This window comes from Lepus europaeus, chromosome 8, assembly GCF_033115175.1.
Source record: "Lepus europaeus isolate LE1 chromosome 8, mLepTim1.pri, whole genome shotgun sequence".
Classification (NCBI taxonomy): domain Eukaryota; kingdom Metazoa; phylum Chordata; class Mammalia; order Lagomorpha; family Leporidae; genus Lepus; species Lepus europaeus.
Window position 1 is genome coordinate 121,289,653 of NC_084834.1, and position 14,132 is coordinate 121,303,784.

At 51.0% G+C, this 14,132-nt stretch overlaps 1 protein-coding gene across 1 annotated transcript in view; it reads left to right on the forward strand.

Annotated features, from left to right (window-relative positions):
* Positions 1 to 14,132, forward strand: part of KDR (kinase insert domain receptor) — a 44,372-nt gene that overhangs the window by 9,457 nt on the left and 20,783 nt on the right. Inside the window, exons 5-15 of the mRNA XM_062199295.1 lie at positions 318 to 486; positions 1,051 to 1,190; positions 2,116 to 2,293; positions 3,232 to 3,346; positions 3,442 to 3,605; positions 5,263 to 5,419; positions 6,392 to 6,515; positions 7,148 to 7,253; positions 8,671 to 9,012; positions 10,673 to 10,819; positions 11,145 to 11,276. Coding sequence (XP_062055279.1) covers positions 318 to 486; positions 1,051 to 1,190; positions 2,116 to 2,293; positions 3,232 to 3,346; positions 3,442 to 3,605; positions 5,263 to 5,419; positions 6,392 to 6,515; positions 7,148 to 7,253; positions 8,671 to 9,012; positions 10,673 to 10,819; positions 11,145 to 11,276 — 1,774 coding nt within the window. The remainder of the gene's footprint in view (positions 1 to 317; positions 487 to 1,050; positions 1,191 to 2,115; positions 2,294 to 3,231; positions 3,347 to 3,441; positions 3,606 to 5,262; positions 5,420 to 6,391; positions 6,516 to 7,147; positions 7,254 to 8,670; positions 9,013 to 10,672; positions 10,820 to 11,144; positions 11,277 to 14,132) is intronic.

A 14,132-nucleotide genomic window follows, 5' to 3' on the forward strand; every position in this document is an offset into this window, starting at 1 on the left:
GAGCTGGATGGGAAGTGGAGCAGCCGGGATTTGAATTGATGCCCATATGGGATGCCCTCACTGCCAGTGGCAGCTTGACACACTACGCCACAATGCTAGCCCCAGGTTTTATTATTTTAAGCTGATTTTAAGATGGGCAGCCTATTTATGATGTAGTGTCCACAGTGAGCTACAGGTCCTTCAGGAACGCTCAGAGCGACAGTAGATAAAACCAACGTGTCTCCTGCGAGTGAAGATGAATTCTCTAGCGATCATCAGTGTGCTGTGGCTAGCCCTGGGTCACATGTTTGATATTTTATTTTTTCTTTATCACCCAGAGGTATCCCGAAAAGAGGTTTGTTCCTGATGGGGACAAAATTTCCTGGGACAGCAAGAAGGGTTTCAGCATCCCCAGCTACATGATCAGCTACGCTGGCATGGTCTTCTGTGAGGCCAAAATCCACGACGAGACTTACCAGTCCATCATGTACATAGTCGTGGTTGTAGGTAAGACGGCCCTTCCCTTCCGTGTCGCAGTATCACACAACGAAGAGGCGGAGGATGAGGGACAAGGGAAGTTCATTAACTCAACACATGCTGTTGATTACTGAGAACAAAAACAAGACCATGGCGATTCTGTGCTTGGGGTCCACGTCCTGGGCAGCTCAGGACATCTGTTCGTCTCTTCCAATAAACCCATTTGCAGTTGAGTTTTTCTCCCTCCTTGCTAAGAACAAGGAGGAAAAAGTTGTTGCAGGAGCGTGTGAAGAATTCAGGGGTGAGACCACTGCTTGACATCCGTTTAGTTTTTGTTTGTATCTGTTTTGTGGGCAGCTCAGCGGTCTACTGAAGGCCCCCTGACCACCCAAGCTGATTCTGCCCACTGGGCTGCAACATCTTGGAGACCCTATACATCTCTGGGCCATTTTCCTGGGTATCCGTGAAGCCCTCAGGGAAAATACGACGCGGCAGCTTTTAAAGTTGCATTATTAAAAAATAAAAATCTGTGCCAAGTTGTAGGTTGGCATTGCCTCTCGCTTCAGATTGGTTTTTTCAACTGCTTTGCTTTAGGGTACAGGATTTATGACGTGCTGGTGAGCCCCCCTCACGGTGTGGAGCTGTCTGTGGGACAGAAGCTTGTCTTAAACTGCACAGCGAGAACCGAGCTCAATGTGGGTCTGGACTTCCACTGGGAGCACCCTTCTTTGAAGGTAACTGGTTGCCAGACCTGTGCATGCTTTGATAATAAGCCTCACGAAGTTTGCTGGCGAGATAGGGGCTCTCTGGCCAGATAAACTATAGGGGTCTAACACCACCCCCTCCCCCCGCCCCACACACACTTACAAAGAATTGCACTCAGTGTAGAACACTCACAAAAAGACGCAGTGCAGAGAGCTCTCTGCTCTGCTCCAGCCACGCTGAGTGTTTGTGTCATGATTACGTATTTCCACATTGTATTTCGCTGCTCTACAAAGATTTTTTTTAAAAAAAACCTTTTATTTGTTTAAAAGGAAAAGTCACACAGAGAGAGAGGGAAAGACAGAGAGAAAAAGATCTTCCATCCACTGGTTCACTCCCTAAATGGCCACAGTGGTCAGGACTGGGCCAGGCCGAAGCAAGGAGTCTGGAACTCCATCCAGGTCTCCCACGTGGGTGCAGGGGCCCAAGGACTTGGGCCAACCTCCAGCGCTTTCCCAGGTGCCTTAGCAGGGAGCTGGATCAGAACTGGAGCAGCCGGGACTCGAACCTGTGTTCACAGGGAGGCTGGCATCACAAGAGGCTCAATCTGCTGCCCCAGAGTGCTGGCCCCTCCCCAGAAGATTTGATCCATTTTGCCTTTAAAGCACTTTAAGAGGTGGCAGGAGACACAGCTTTTCTTAACACAGCCCATGTTTGCTTGCCTTTCTGTGGTTGGCTCCCAGCTCATGCTCACTGTGTAAAGTATGTAAAATGATAGGTTCCACTTAGGAGTGTTTTCCTGAAACCAACCACGTTTGTGGTCCACGTGATGTGAGCATCCCCCATAACTAGTGTCCACCGATGGCAAAGACTTGATCTTGTGGGCTTCTAGAAGCTCCCCGGTCATGCTATGCCAGGCTTGGCAACATGATCAACTCCTTTTTTTTTTTCCCCCAGCACCAGCCGAAGAAAGTTGTGAACCGGGAGCTAAAGACGCAGCCTGGGAGTGAGATGAAGAAATTCTTGAGCACCTTGACGATCGAGAGCGTGACCCGGGCTGACCAAGGGTGGTACCTCTGTGCGGCATCCAGCGGGCTGATGACCAAGAGGAACAGCACTTTTGTCAGAGTCCACGGTAAGCCACGGCCGACATACTTGAATGAAGTTATAGTTGCCTTTTTAAAGAAGTTTTACAGTTTTTATGCGATCCAAGGGAGAGAGGGAGAGAGAGGTGTTCTGGCTTTGTTTTGATAGGATTTCTGTGCTGTAGGGAAGATTTTAGGGAAGTAAGGGCAGAAGTAGGCAGGCCAGTTAGGAGGCGAATTGCGACCACTGAGGGGCGAGACGGAGGCAGGGAGGAGTGATTGATGCTGCCTGTGGTTTGGAGGTGCGGCCACAGGATCTGCTGATGGGTTTGTTGGTCGTGAGGTGCAAGAGGCAAAGAGAGGACGATGGCTTTGAACTTGAGCATGAGCAGATGGTGGCATTACTGAGAATTGGAAGACTGGCGGGGGTGGGGAGGAGAGTGTGGGGTTTGGGAAAACAGTGCTGGGTGCATTCATATGGAGATGCCCGTTAGACATACAATGGGGTTTTATCATATAAACCTGGAGCCCAGAGACATCAGCCGGCCAGAGTTATGGATTTAGGAGCCAGGTAACTGGGGCTGTAACTCTGAGGTTGGAGGGTGACTTAGAGAAGTCCTGTGGACTGAGTCCTGAGGCTCCCCAACGCGTGGTGGGGTGGCAAGGTATCAGGGGGTAGGAGGCACCCTGGGAGACTCAGAGAAAAATGCCGAGAGGGGCTAAGGTTGGAACTGAGACCCGAGGAGCCAGGAGGCTGGCGATTGCAGTAGGGAGCAGAAAAGCAGATGCTGAGGCCGGGTCCTGGGGACACTGGCGTGTGACCTGCGCAGGGACAGGGTGGGGAATCCCAGAGCCACACCTGCTCACCTCACAGGCCCTCTGACTTTTCCCAGGAAATAAGAAAGAATAATAACAACGATAACCAAGCCCAACAGCCACTCTCTGTAAGTTGACAGCTATGAGAATAATGACTTTTATTTTCTTCCAGAAAAGCCTTTTGTTGCTTTTGGGAGTGGCATGGAGTCCTTGGTGGAGACCATGGTGGGAGCGCGCATCCGAGTCCCCGTGAGGTGGCTGGGTTACCCACCACCTGAAATAAAATGGTACCTATTGGGATGAAATAAAGAGTGTTGTTTCACAAGAAGGAGGATGCTTCCATGGCTCTCATTCCTGGGTTTTTTTGTTTTTGGAATCATAGGTATAAAAATGGAAGACTCCTGGAGTCCAATCACACGATTAAAGTGGGGCACGTACTAACCATCTCAGAGGCGAGTGAGAAAGACACGGGAAACTACACCGTCATCCTCACCAACCCCATCACCAGGGAGAAGCAGAGCCACGTGGTGTCTCTGGTTGTGAATGGTGAGTCTGCCCCATTTTCCAAGATTGACTTGAGGGGTGTGGTTTTGTCTTCCTGTGCCACTAAGCCACCATGCCTTTGTGTCCTGCTCCGTCACCCACATCATGACAGAGCCCGTGTACAAAACTGGCCGGGGCAGCGGACTTGCAGAGATGTGGGACCGCATGCTCTCTGCAGCCGTGTTTTGGCACAGGAGGCCCGTCCGTGAGCTGTTTGGTGGCCAAATGCAAGATTAAAGCAGATGGTTGGCTCGGTGGCCAAGAACGCCCCCAGGGACGGTGGTCAGCCTGGGCCGCGGGACCCGCGCTCCTGTCTCGTGGAGCCGCGCGCCTGGTGCACAGATGTCCGAGGCTCTCCTTGAAGTTCAAGGCTGAACTTGGCGTTTCAGGGGGGCATGGGCAGGTCCCAGCTCAGAGGGCTGTGGCTTGGTTGGAACCTTTATTGTTTTGGACAGGAGTGCAGCATTGACTCTGAGTTGGAGGGATACCAGTAAGTTTTTAATTTCAGGATGGCTTGTTTTCCCAAACTAAAAGGGCTAACTAAATGTTTGGGATGGGGAAAGAAGGGTCCAACGGTCACACTCATGGCGAAGCTGCCCTGATGGTGTGAAATACATTTTGTAATTGCAGAACTTCTCGGGGTCTGTAAAATGCTCACGTGTGTGCCATTCTCAGGGGAGAGGTATCAGAGTGTACAGGGTTTAACAAACTTATCTGACCAGAGCACTTTCTCCCCCGGAGTAGACCCAATCCTGACTTGCTCCGAACGTAGTTTAATGTTGCTGCGCTAATTCTTTGTTCTCTCCCTGGCACGGGCACACTAAGACGTCTGGGTGTTCTCACGTGCCATTCAGCAGGTGCTCCTCACATGCCTGCTAGCCTCTGCGTGGCGCTGAGCGTGGCGTCCCTCCTTTTCGCAGGGATGGGTTTAAACATCACGTGTTCCGAACAGGTGCTCACGTGCAGTGAGGGCGCAGGGCTTGGAGAAGAGGCAGTCTCCGGAAAGCTGAGGCAGCGAATAAGAAATAAAGACGGAGGCATGGGCAGGGAATCGCCCCCATTTCATCCATTCATGAAGTCAGCACACATCTGAGTCACTTAGCATTTGCCCTGCTACATGGGAGAAGCAGGGTTACGGAAGTACCACCTGAGCCTTCTGGTCGACCAGAGGAACATAGTGGGATGCTGACACTGCAGGTGGTGGCTTTACCTGCTACACCACAGCACTGGCCCCTGTCAGCTTCTTATGATGGCTTTCACGGGACCTCAGGTGTCCTGTCCCAGCTGCCCTTTGAAGTCCAAAGTGGGCCCAGAAGCATAGATGGCATTAAGTGGCAGTGCCCCCAGGCTTGGAGGGGTGACTGTAGCTCACGGCACCTCAGTGTGCAGTGCCGGCAGCCCTGGAAGAGGGCAGGCTGCACACAGGGAGAAATGAAAAGGAAACAGAAGTGCTAAGTGTCCGGAGGTGATCAGCTTGCAGTGTAGACATGTCTTAAATAGCACACTGGTTCCTGTAGTGCAGGCTAATTGCAGCGTAAAAACATTAAACACAAAACAAAACAAAACATGTGTTGCAAAGCTCTCCTTTGGTCGGGAACCCCTCTCCTGGGCGACCCTCTGAGCTGACTGACAGTTCACGGATTCACTGTCCCGCCTCCAGTGCCGCCGCAGATTGGGGAGAAGTCTCTGATCTCGCCGGTGGACTCCTACCAGTACGGCAGCTCACAGACGCTGACCTGCACCGTGTACGCCGTGCCTCCCCCGCACCACATCCGCTGGTATTGGCAGCTGGAGGAGGAATGCCCCGAGCAGGCCGGGTGAGTGGCCCTGGGGCCGTGCAGCTCCTTGTCACAGCCTTCTAAACCAAGACGGCGACCCCTGTGTGTGTGTGGGGGGGTGGGGGGCGAGGTCTCCTCCCGCTTCCTGGGGTCTTGTGTCGGCGCTGTCTTGGCTTGCTCGGGGGTCCCACTCTGGGACGAGCTGGCTGTCCCTTCTGGGGGCAGCCTGGGGCACACTTCTCCAACAGCAGGTGCTTCGCTCAGTTGGATGATTTTCCATCTTGGCTTTCTCTCGGCCCAATCGGGGGCCAATGCGCTGTTGCCTTCCGGTGGGTGCAGCCTCGGGCCTGGTTTATCAAGTTCTCACACAAGTGCGGACATCCTCAGGGGACAGGACAGGACAACAAGCGGCCCATCAGCCCCTCGCGGCCACTTCCTGTTGTTGTTTTCGCCGTGGCCACAAGGAGCTTCTTCCGCAGCCGCTGGCCAGGGAATGAGTTTCACAAATCCAGTGGCTTCGAAGTTTCCCTGCCTTCCTTTGAAATGAACCAACGTGAATTGTCTGTCGTCACGTTTATGAATGGAGGCTGTTCCCAAAATAGCCGCTTCCCTCCTGTATCCTGAGTGGGTCCGCCTCGAACCGTCCCCCCTCTGTCCAGGCCTATTTTTAATTGGCGCCACATCTTGCAGTGTGGCTGCCTTGACAGCTGTTTCTAGGAACACAGGGGCCCAGGGCAGAGTTCTCTCCTCGCTATTGATCTACCTACCACATAAGTGACAACGGACCGTTCTTTTCCCACGTTCTGATCAGTCCCACAATCTCTCACTTTACAATATTAATTCCTATTTTCAAGAAAAAGGTAGCCTATAAGTGTAAGTATATAATGTCTACCCAGGAAGGGAGTGTGGTGAAACGTTAACAAAATTGTTAAATATTACAGCTAAAAAATAATAGACTTCTATGAAAAGGGAAAGCCAAAATCCTAATGTGATCTGTTTTCTCTCTTACAGCCAGTCGGCCTTAATGACAAACCCATACACTTGCAAAGAATGGAGAAACGTGGAGGATTCCCAGGGAGGCAATAGAATTGAAGGCAGCAAAAATCAGTTTGCCCTAATTGAAGGGAAAAACAAAGTAAGCTTGAAGTCCTTTAATTTGAAAATTCTCTCTCTCTCTCTCTCTCTCTTTCATGGGAGAATAGTGCAGTGATAGAAGGGGTCTTCCAGAGTTCATGGAAATGAGTATTACAAAAAAAAAAAAAAAAAAAACACTATGCATGGATTTCAAAAATTTGTGCACCAAAATAAATTGATCTTTTAATTCCATTTTCCTTGAGCTTTTTGAAGTCCCCTTGTATGGGTGGCGTACTGGGAACATGACTGCGTGATACAATGCTAGTGTATAAAGGTGGCTAGGAAACACCACCGACTCCTAGCAGAGCCACTCACTTCCGAATAGCTCGTTGGAGAAAAGTGAAACACTCACCCCGTTTCATGCGTCCGTCTGTTAGAAGGTGATCCTGATTTTGCGAGCCCGAGAAGGGGAAGGTGTGTATCATGTTGTATTAAGTACATCGTCAAGTGCGTGGTTTCCTGTGTAACGTGTGAGCTCCACGCTGGCGTGGTTACAATTCCGTGGCTCTGCGAGTGGTCAGTGGTGTAGTGAGAATGCAGTAGGCAGGGGTGGAGACTCTGGGACTTCAGCCTGAGCACACTGGACACTCGCGGCCTGCATTCTTTGTGACCTGGTGTTGTTTGTTCTCATAGACTGTAAGCACCCTTGTTATCCAAGCGAACGTGTCGGCGTTGTACAAATGTGAAGTGGTCAACTCAGTGGGCAGAGGAGAGAGGATCATCTCCTTCCACGTGACCAGTGAGTACCGCTGTCGGGGGCGCTGGCTGGGATCACTCACTCAGTGCCCCCCTCCCCCCGCCCCCAGCTCTGTCCTTGCATGGCTGTGAGAGGCGTGGACTTGGGGAAGGGGACTTGGGTTGCTGATTGGCGGATTTGTCCGTACGTTCAAATGCCAGTACGTCTGACGTCACTGCAGTGAGAATGATGTCACACGAGCTTTAGGTCACAAGTTCTGTGCCATATTGATGGTGTGGGCACGCGACCGTAGCATGGGTGTGCCATATTGACGATCGATAAATACGGCTGCCCTCGTTCAACAGTGGACGGGTTGGGTTTCCTGGAGGCAGTCGGGTGACGCAAGAGCAGATTGAGTTTGCAAATCAGCAAATCTTAGTTTGAGTTGTCTTAGTCTTTGTTTTATGGATAAACCATAGCTGACTGTGTCAGATAAGATATTTAGGCTGTGCTAACTGGTTGTGATAAACATAGCTCCAGTGCCAATAGGCGTTCTGCCCTGGTGGGGAGCTAATTTTTCCAATTCTGTGTTAGGATTAGATACTGATGCTCCTTGGCTGAGGCTGATAGAATCATCTCACATTGAGAGACGATTGAAAACGCGTTTTTTCATAAATTGCAAATACGTTGAATACCCCTACCTCCCAGAACATTATGGTTTGTCCCAGCCGACCTTGAATATGCCCAGAGCACTGGCACCAGCCTACGGTTAGGCAGAATCACCCCAGACAAACCCTATTTTATAATAAGATGTTGCGTAGCTCACGTGGCGTATTGAACACTCTACTGGAAGTGAGAAACAGAATGTTCGCATGGATGTCCTTTCTCGCTGCCATAAAGTTGAAGAATCCCAGGATGACTCATTGTAAATCAGGAGTCATCTAAACTCCCCCTTAGGCTTTTTAAAAATCCATTTTTAGGGAGGGAGAGGGTGAGGGAGAGAGAGGTCTTCTAATTAAATGCTCTCAATAGCCAGGGCTCAGACAGCCTGAAGCCAGGAGCCCAGAATTCTATTTGAGTCTCCCACATGGGTGGCAGGGGCCCAAGAACTTGAGCCATTATCTGATGCCTCCCAGGGTGCATCAACAGGGAGCCGGCTGGGAAGCCGAGTAGCTGGGACTCACACTGGTACTCTGATGTGGGATGGGGGTATCGCACGGGGCAGCTTAGCCAGCTGCATTGTAACACCTTAGAGCTCAAGGTAGAGATGCGATGAGCATCTAGGGAATTCATTGACATTTCCAAATAGTACATCTTGGCCACGAGGGACGTTCTGGAACCTGAATGATGCAGTACATGATGTGGGGGCACGGGAGCTTCTCTCCTTCGGGCTGATCGCAGCAGTCCGGGGCCACCAAGAGGACAGCAGTGGGCCATGCCAGGTCACGTGGGCACTCTAACTGTGGGCTTTCCATTTCAGGGGGTCCCGAGATTACTCTGCACCCGAGCACCCAGCCAACGGAGCAGGAGACCGTGTCTCTGTGGTGCTCCGCAGACAGAACCACATTTGAGAACCTCACGTGGTACAAGCTCGGCCCGCAGGCCCTGCCGATCCACGCAGGAGAGTTGCCTGTGCCTGTCTGCGAGAACTTGGATGCTCTCGCGAGACTGAATGCCACCGTGTTCTCCAACAGCACCAACGACATTTTGATCACAGAGCTCCAGAATGTTTCCCTGCAGGACCAGGGCCACTATGTCTGCTTTGCTCAAGACAAGAAGACCAAGAAAAGGCATTGTGTGGTCAGACAACTCGTAGTCTTAGGTAGGGTGGAACTCGGGCTCATCCTGTCTAGTCAAGTGGATGCCTTACATGCAGTGTCACTGGGTGCTGTGTGAAGATGGTTGTCCTCTTCAAGCTTGGTGCACACATAACTTATTGTTTACAAATTGTCCAGGCTTATAAAAAAGCTAATAGTGGTGAAGTGGTATCTTAAAAAGCAATAATAACATGATTGTTTCCAATCTTGTGATGGGGTAATTCACTCGTGTCTGCAAGGGATTTGCTTCTGGGTCAGCCCACGTTGTCTGGCACAGTTCAAGGCCAACGGGATGATTTTCCAAGGAGGAGATCGTTGCTAAATTTCCTGTTGTGTCACTCTCTGCACCTGTCTCAGTGTGTGTCTTGTGCACAAGCTGGCCAGCCAGGTCTCTCTGCTATTTCCCCTCCGCTTCCCACCTCCTTTCAGCGGCATTCCCAAAATGCGTGTGTCCCCAGGAAGGGTCCTGCCCAGGTAAACTTCTCTCTACCAGTTTTAGAGGAATAGCGCGTTGCCCTGAGGCTTTGGCATGTTCCCAGGGCTAGCCTCAGACAGACGCTAGGTGACGTCGCTGGGTTTGGTGGTCAGCTGCGTGAAGAAGAGAGATGCTTGTGTCATAGCCTCTCCCGGACCCTTCAAGTCCCACTGCATATGTGACCCCGTGTGCTCCGTAGACATTGCTGAGGGGTCTGACTCCAAAGCAGTGGAGGCATTCAAAGCAAGCAGCTTGCTTCTCCAAGGACTCCTTAGCTGTTTTCCTAAACTCTTTCCTTGCAACTAGGCTGGAGTCCAGTGCGTTTGCTTCAGCGCCAGTGTAGAGGGTCGTGGGGGTCAGCTCCTAGTGCTAAGGGTCGCATGGATGCTTTCAGCATGACTCCCGTTGGCGTCCAGTCGGTTTGGGTGAGGTATTCCCACAGCTGTCTAATGATGTACGTAAATCACCCAAACCTATCTAAAGTTTCGCCATGCGTTTCAACAAATGCCCTTCAATCCTGGACCCAGCCTTTGGGGCTTGCTGTTTTGTTTGTTTGTGGTTTATTGGAAACCGCACTGGACTGGTCTTTTCAGCTCACTGGATTCTATTATTAGTTCAACTGTTTACTTAGTTACAGGGCTTGGACAAGAAGTGTAACTGCCGCGGGTTACAGCTATTTTGTTTGTGAACTAAGGCTGATTTAGCCTGTCTGTCCTATCAAGTTGATAGTGAGGAGAAACAGTATAATGAGTTTCGCCCAAGTTGCCAAGTGAGTATAAGGCATTCTCTGTTTTTCAAATCACACCAAAGGTGAGCGCTTTCCAAACGGAACAGGCCAGAATTCTAGAACTTTCTTGGGAGGCAAGTTTTCCCCTAGGGTAACCTTGTCTGATTAGAGGAAAAAATCTATAAAGGTGACCTCCTGGAACCTTGGCCTTGTGGTGTGATGACTGCTAGGCCCACTAGTACCTGTGGCCAAAGGCACTCAGTAACCTGAACAGTCCTGTCTCACGTGCTTGGCTTGACCGTACTGAGGGCTCTGCGGTACCGTGGCCAGCTCCTGTGTGTTTGCAGCTTAGTAAATCAGCATGCCCCGTTCGCTAGGTTTAAACTGTCTGAAAGTGTACGGATGCCAAGAGCGTTCTGCAAGTTCTGACCGTGTTTCCATGGCTTTCTTTCTCTGTGCACAGAGCGGATGGCCCCCATGATCACGGGCAACCTGGAGAATCAGACGACCAGTATCGGCGAAACCATCGAAGTTTCCTGCATGGCGTCTGGAAACCCGCCGCCGCAGTTCACGTGGTTCAAAGACAACGAGACGCTGGTAGAAGACTCAGGTGGTTACAGTTTGTCTGCTGTCCTCGGCCGGCACAGTTTTCCCCGGGAGGGTGGGGGGAGTTACCAGAACCTCCTATGATTTCTTGCTTGGATTCAAGGTGGGGAGGGAGCGGTGTTAGTGTTCGTGGTCTGACTCATGGCACAGCCTTGGGATCAGAGCACGAAGAGGCTGGGTGGATTCACCTGGAAGCCCCAGGCAAGATCAGTCAGCAGCGGCCCCTCCGAGCCAGATGAAGGCAGCGTTTACATTTTTTAGATTTTTCCGGGGAAACGTCGCAGGCCACATCATCCTGAGTCAGAGCTGCTGTTTCCCCCCCGGCTTAGGTATCATCCTGAAGGCGGGGAACCGGAACCTCACCATCCGCAGGGTGAGGAAGGAGGACGAGGGTCTCTATACCTGCCAGGCGTGCAGCGTCCTTGGCTGTGTGAGAGCAGAGGCGTTCTTCATCGTGGAAGGTCAGTGGGCGGTCTTGGGCACACCGGCTGCGTCTCGCACACACTCCATGCTGTGGGCGCACGGCTAGGGGTGGCTTCCCGTGTTCTTTGTATGAGGCCGAGGAGCCCTTATCCAAAATGCTGGGGCCACAAGTGTTTCAGCGTGAGGATGTTCTTCAGTGTGGAGATAGCTGCGAGGACGTGCTAGATGCCTTGGGACTGGGACCCGAGTCTGTACATGGCATCCATTTCTGTGCCCTGTGCACTTTGTACACGTAGCCTGAGAGTCCTAGTATACAATATTGTTAGTGCACCTGCATTTTTGTCTTTTTTCTAAAAAGCTTTATTTGTTTTATTTGAAAGGCAGAGAGGCACAGAGTGAGACAGAGAGAGTGAGCGAGCAATGGTCCATCTGCTGGTTCACTCCCCAAAAGGACACAACAGCCAGGTCTGGGCCAGGCTGAAGCCAGGGACCAAGAATTCCATCCTGCTGTCCCATATGGGTGGTAGGGGCCCAAGCACTTGCACCATCTCCTACTACCTTCCCAGGTGCATTAGCAGGAAGTTGGCCTCGAACCAGCACTCTGATATGGGATGCTCGTGTGACAAGTGGTGGTTTGATCCACTGCACCGCAAAGCCAGCCCCTGCACCTGCATTTTGACTACAACGTCCTCCTAAGACGTTAGCTGTGGATTTTTCCACTTGTACTATCATGTCAACACTCAAAATATTTCAATTTTTGAAACATTTTGGATTTTTTTTTTTTACTTTTGGATTACGGATGTTCAATCTTAACTTTGCAAATTTTTTATAGTATTTATTGTTTTAACCAGAAAACATAATTAATAGTGTCTTAATTCTGCTTCCAGTAGTTCTCATTGTGGGAAAATTCTTAGCCTGGCGGGATGAATACCCTCTTCTCCCTGATTCTGTCTTTGTTTGAATGCTCCAATTAATTTATAGAAAGGACACCTCTATATTTATTTTGAAAAACAGTAGAATCACAGCCTATTCACGAAGGTCAGTGCTATCCAGAAATTCACAAGGGTTCAGAGTTCTCGTTGGACTGGAGATAATTAAGATCCACTTGTGAACAATAGACCCTTGCTTTTCTCAAATGGGAAATGCTGAGTGGTTGCATAAATATGAAAGCAAGCTTGTGTGTGTTTGCAGGAGTGATGTGGGATCTGGCATTTTCTCAGATAGGAGAGGTGACTTGTGACTTGTGCATATTTTATCTTAAGAAGTGGACTCCTGTGTCATTTTGTAGAACTCTCCAGGGGAGCAATGCGGCTAGGTTGGGAGTATGAAGACATAGAAGAGGGCTTGGGAGGTGTCTGCGAGCTGGGCCGCCCTGGTCACTCAAAGTCTAGATTTTGGTCCCTTTCATCCACCTGATCTACATTGCCAAGTGTTGTCCCTAGAGACAGGGATGTGTGTCCCAACCGGTGCGCAGATTATCAGTTCATAAGCTGCATTTGCAAATAGTCATTTCAAAAGACATCCAGAGGGAGTCGGGCATTCGGGTGAATGCTAGGGAGACGCCCAGCTTCTGCCTGGTGCCCTGCTCGCCTTTGGCGGCCGTCGGAGCTGGTTCCAGGTGCCCTGCTAGGGAGCGCTGGCCCAGAGCCTGCAGGGACTTCTTATTTGGGGAAAATACCAAGAAAGGGAGCAGTCAATATATTCAGCACTCCAGCTAGGCTCCCAGATTCTCTTACGGGAATATTAACGCACAGCTTACGCAGCCCATGGAATCTTGGGGCTTTCTGCTTTCTTTGTGAGAGTTGACTGTTCAGTCTCTAAGCAAAGCATAAGTAGAAAATGACTCCCTGAGGCCCACCAGAGAAACAAAATCATCCCCCACAACCCCGCACTGGAGTTTTCCCACCCAGAGCGGGTCCTCTGGAGCCCTGGGCATCTACAGCTCCCCTGGTCTCTCTGGAGCTTCAGCAGGCCGTGCCTCAGGGGGCGTCTCATCTCCAGGTCCCTTGTGTGGGCTCCTGCAGCACTGGGGCAGGGCAGAGCAGTGGTTAGTGTGGGGCAGGCCTTGTTAAGCTCTTGGGCAGACCACTGCCTGCTCTTGCCCTTGATCAGGTGGCTGGGTCTCCCTGACCTGTGTTTGCTCTGAAAGCTGAGAGCTGCTGAGGGCCATAACGGGTGACACAGGTGAGGCCAGGAGGACACAGTGGCTGCGTGGTCACGAGAAACTCTCCAGGCAGAAGACCCCGTGTATTTCTCTATTTGATGTTTCTTTTTTTTAAAAAAATTTTTGTTTGTTTTGGACCAGTACTGTGGTGTAGTGGGTAAAGCCGCCGCCTGCAGTGCCAGCATCCCATGTGGCTGCCAGTTTGAGTCCTGGCTGCTCCACTTCCCATCCAGCTCTCTGCTATGGCCTGGGAAAGCAGTAGGAGATGGTCCGAGTCCTTGGGCTCCTGTAGCCATGTGGGAGACCTGGAGGAAGCTCCTGGCTCCTGGCTTTGGATTGGCGCAACTCTGGCCGTTGCAGCCATCTGGGGAGTGGACCAGTGGATGGAAGACCTCTCTCTCTCTCTCTCTCTCTCTCTCTCTGTCTCTGTCTCTCTGTGCCTCTGCCTCTTTGTAACTCTGCCTTTCAAATAAAAGAAATAAATCTTTAAAAACATTTTTTTTGTGTTTGAAAGGCAAGAAGGAGAGGGACAGAGAGAGAGAGAGAGAGAGAGAGAGCGAGCTTCCATCTGCTCATTCATTCTCCATGTCCACAATAGCCAGGTCTAGGCTGGGCCAAAGCCGAGAGCCAGAAGCTTCGTCCTGCTCCACCCAAAGGAGTGGCAGGGACCCAGGCACTTGGGTCATCTGCTGCTGCCTTCCTGGGAACATTATCAGGGAGCCGGATTGGA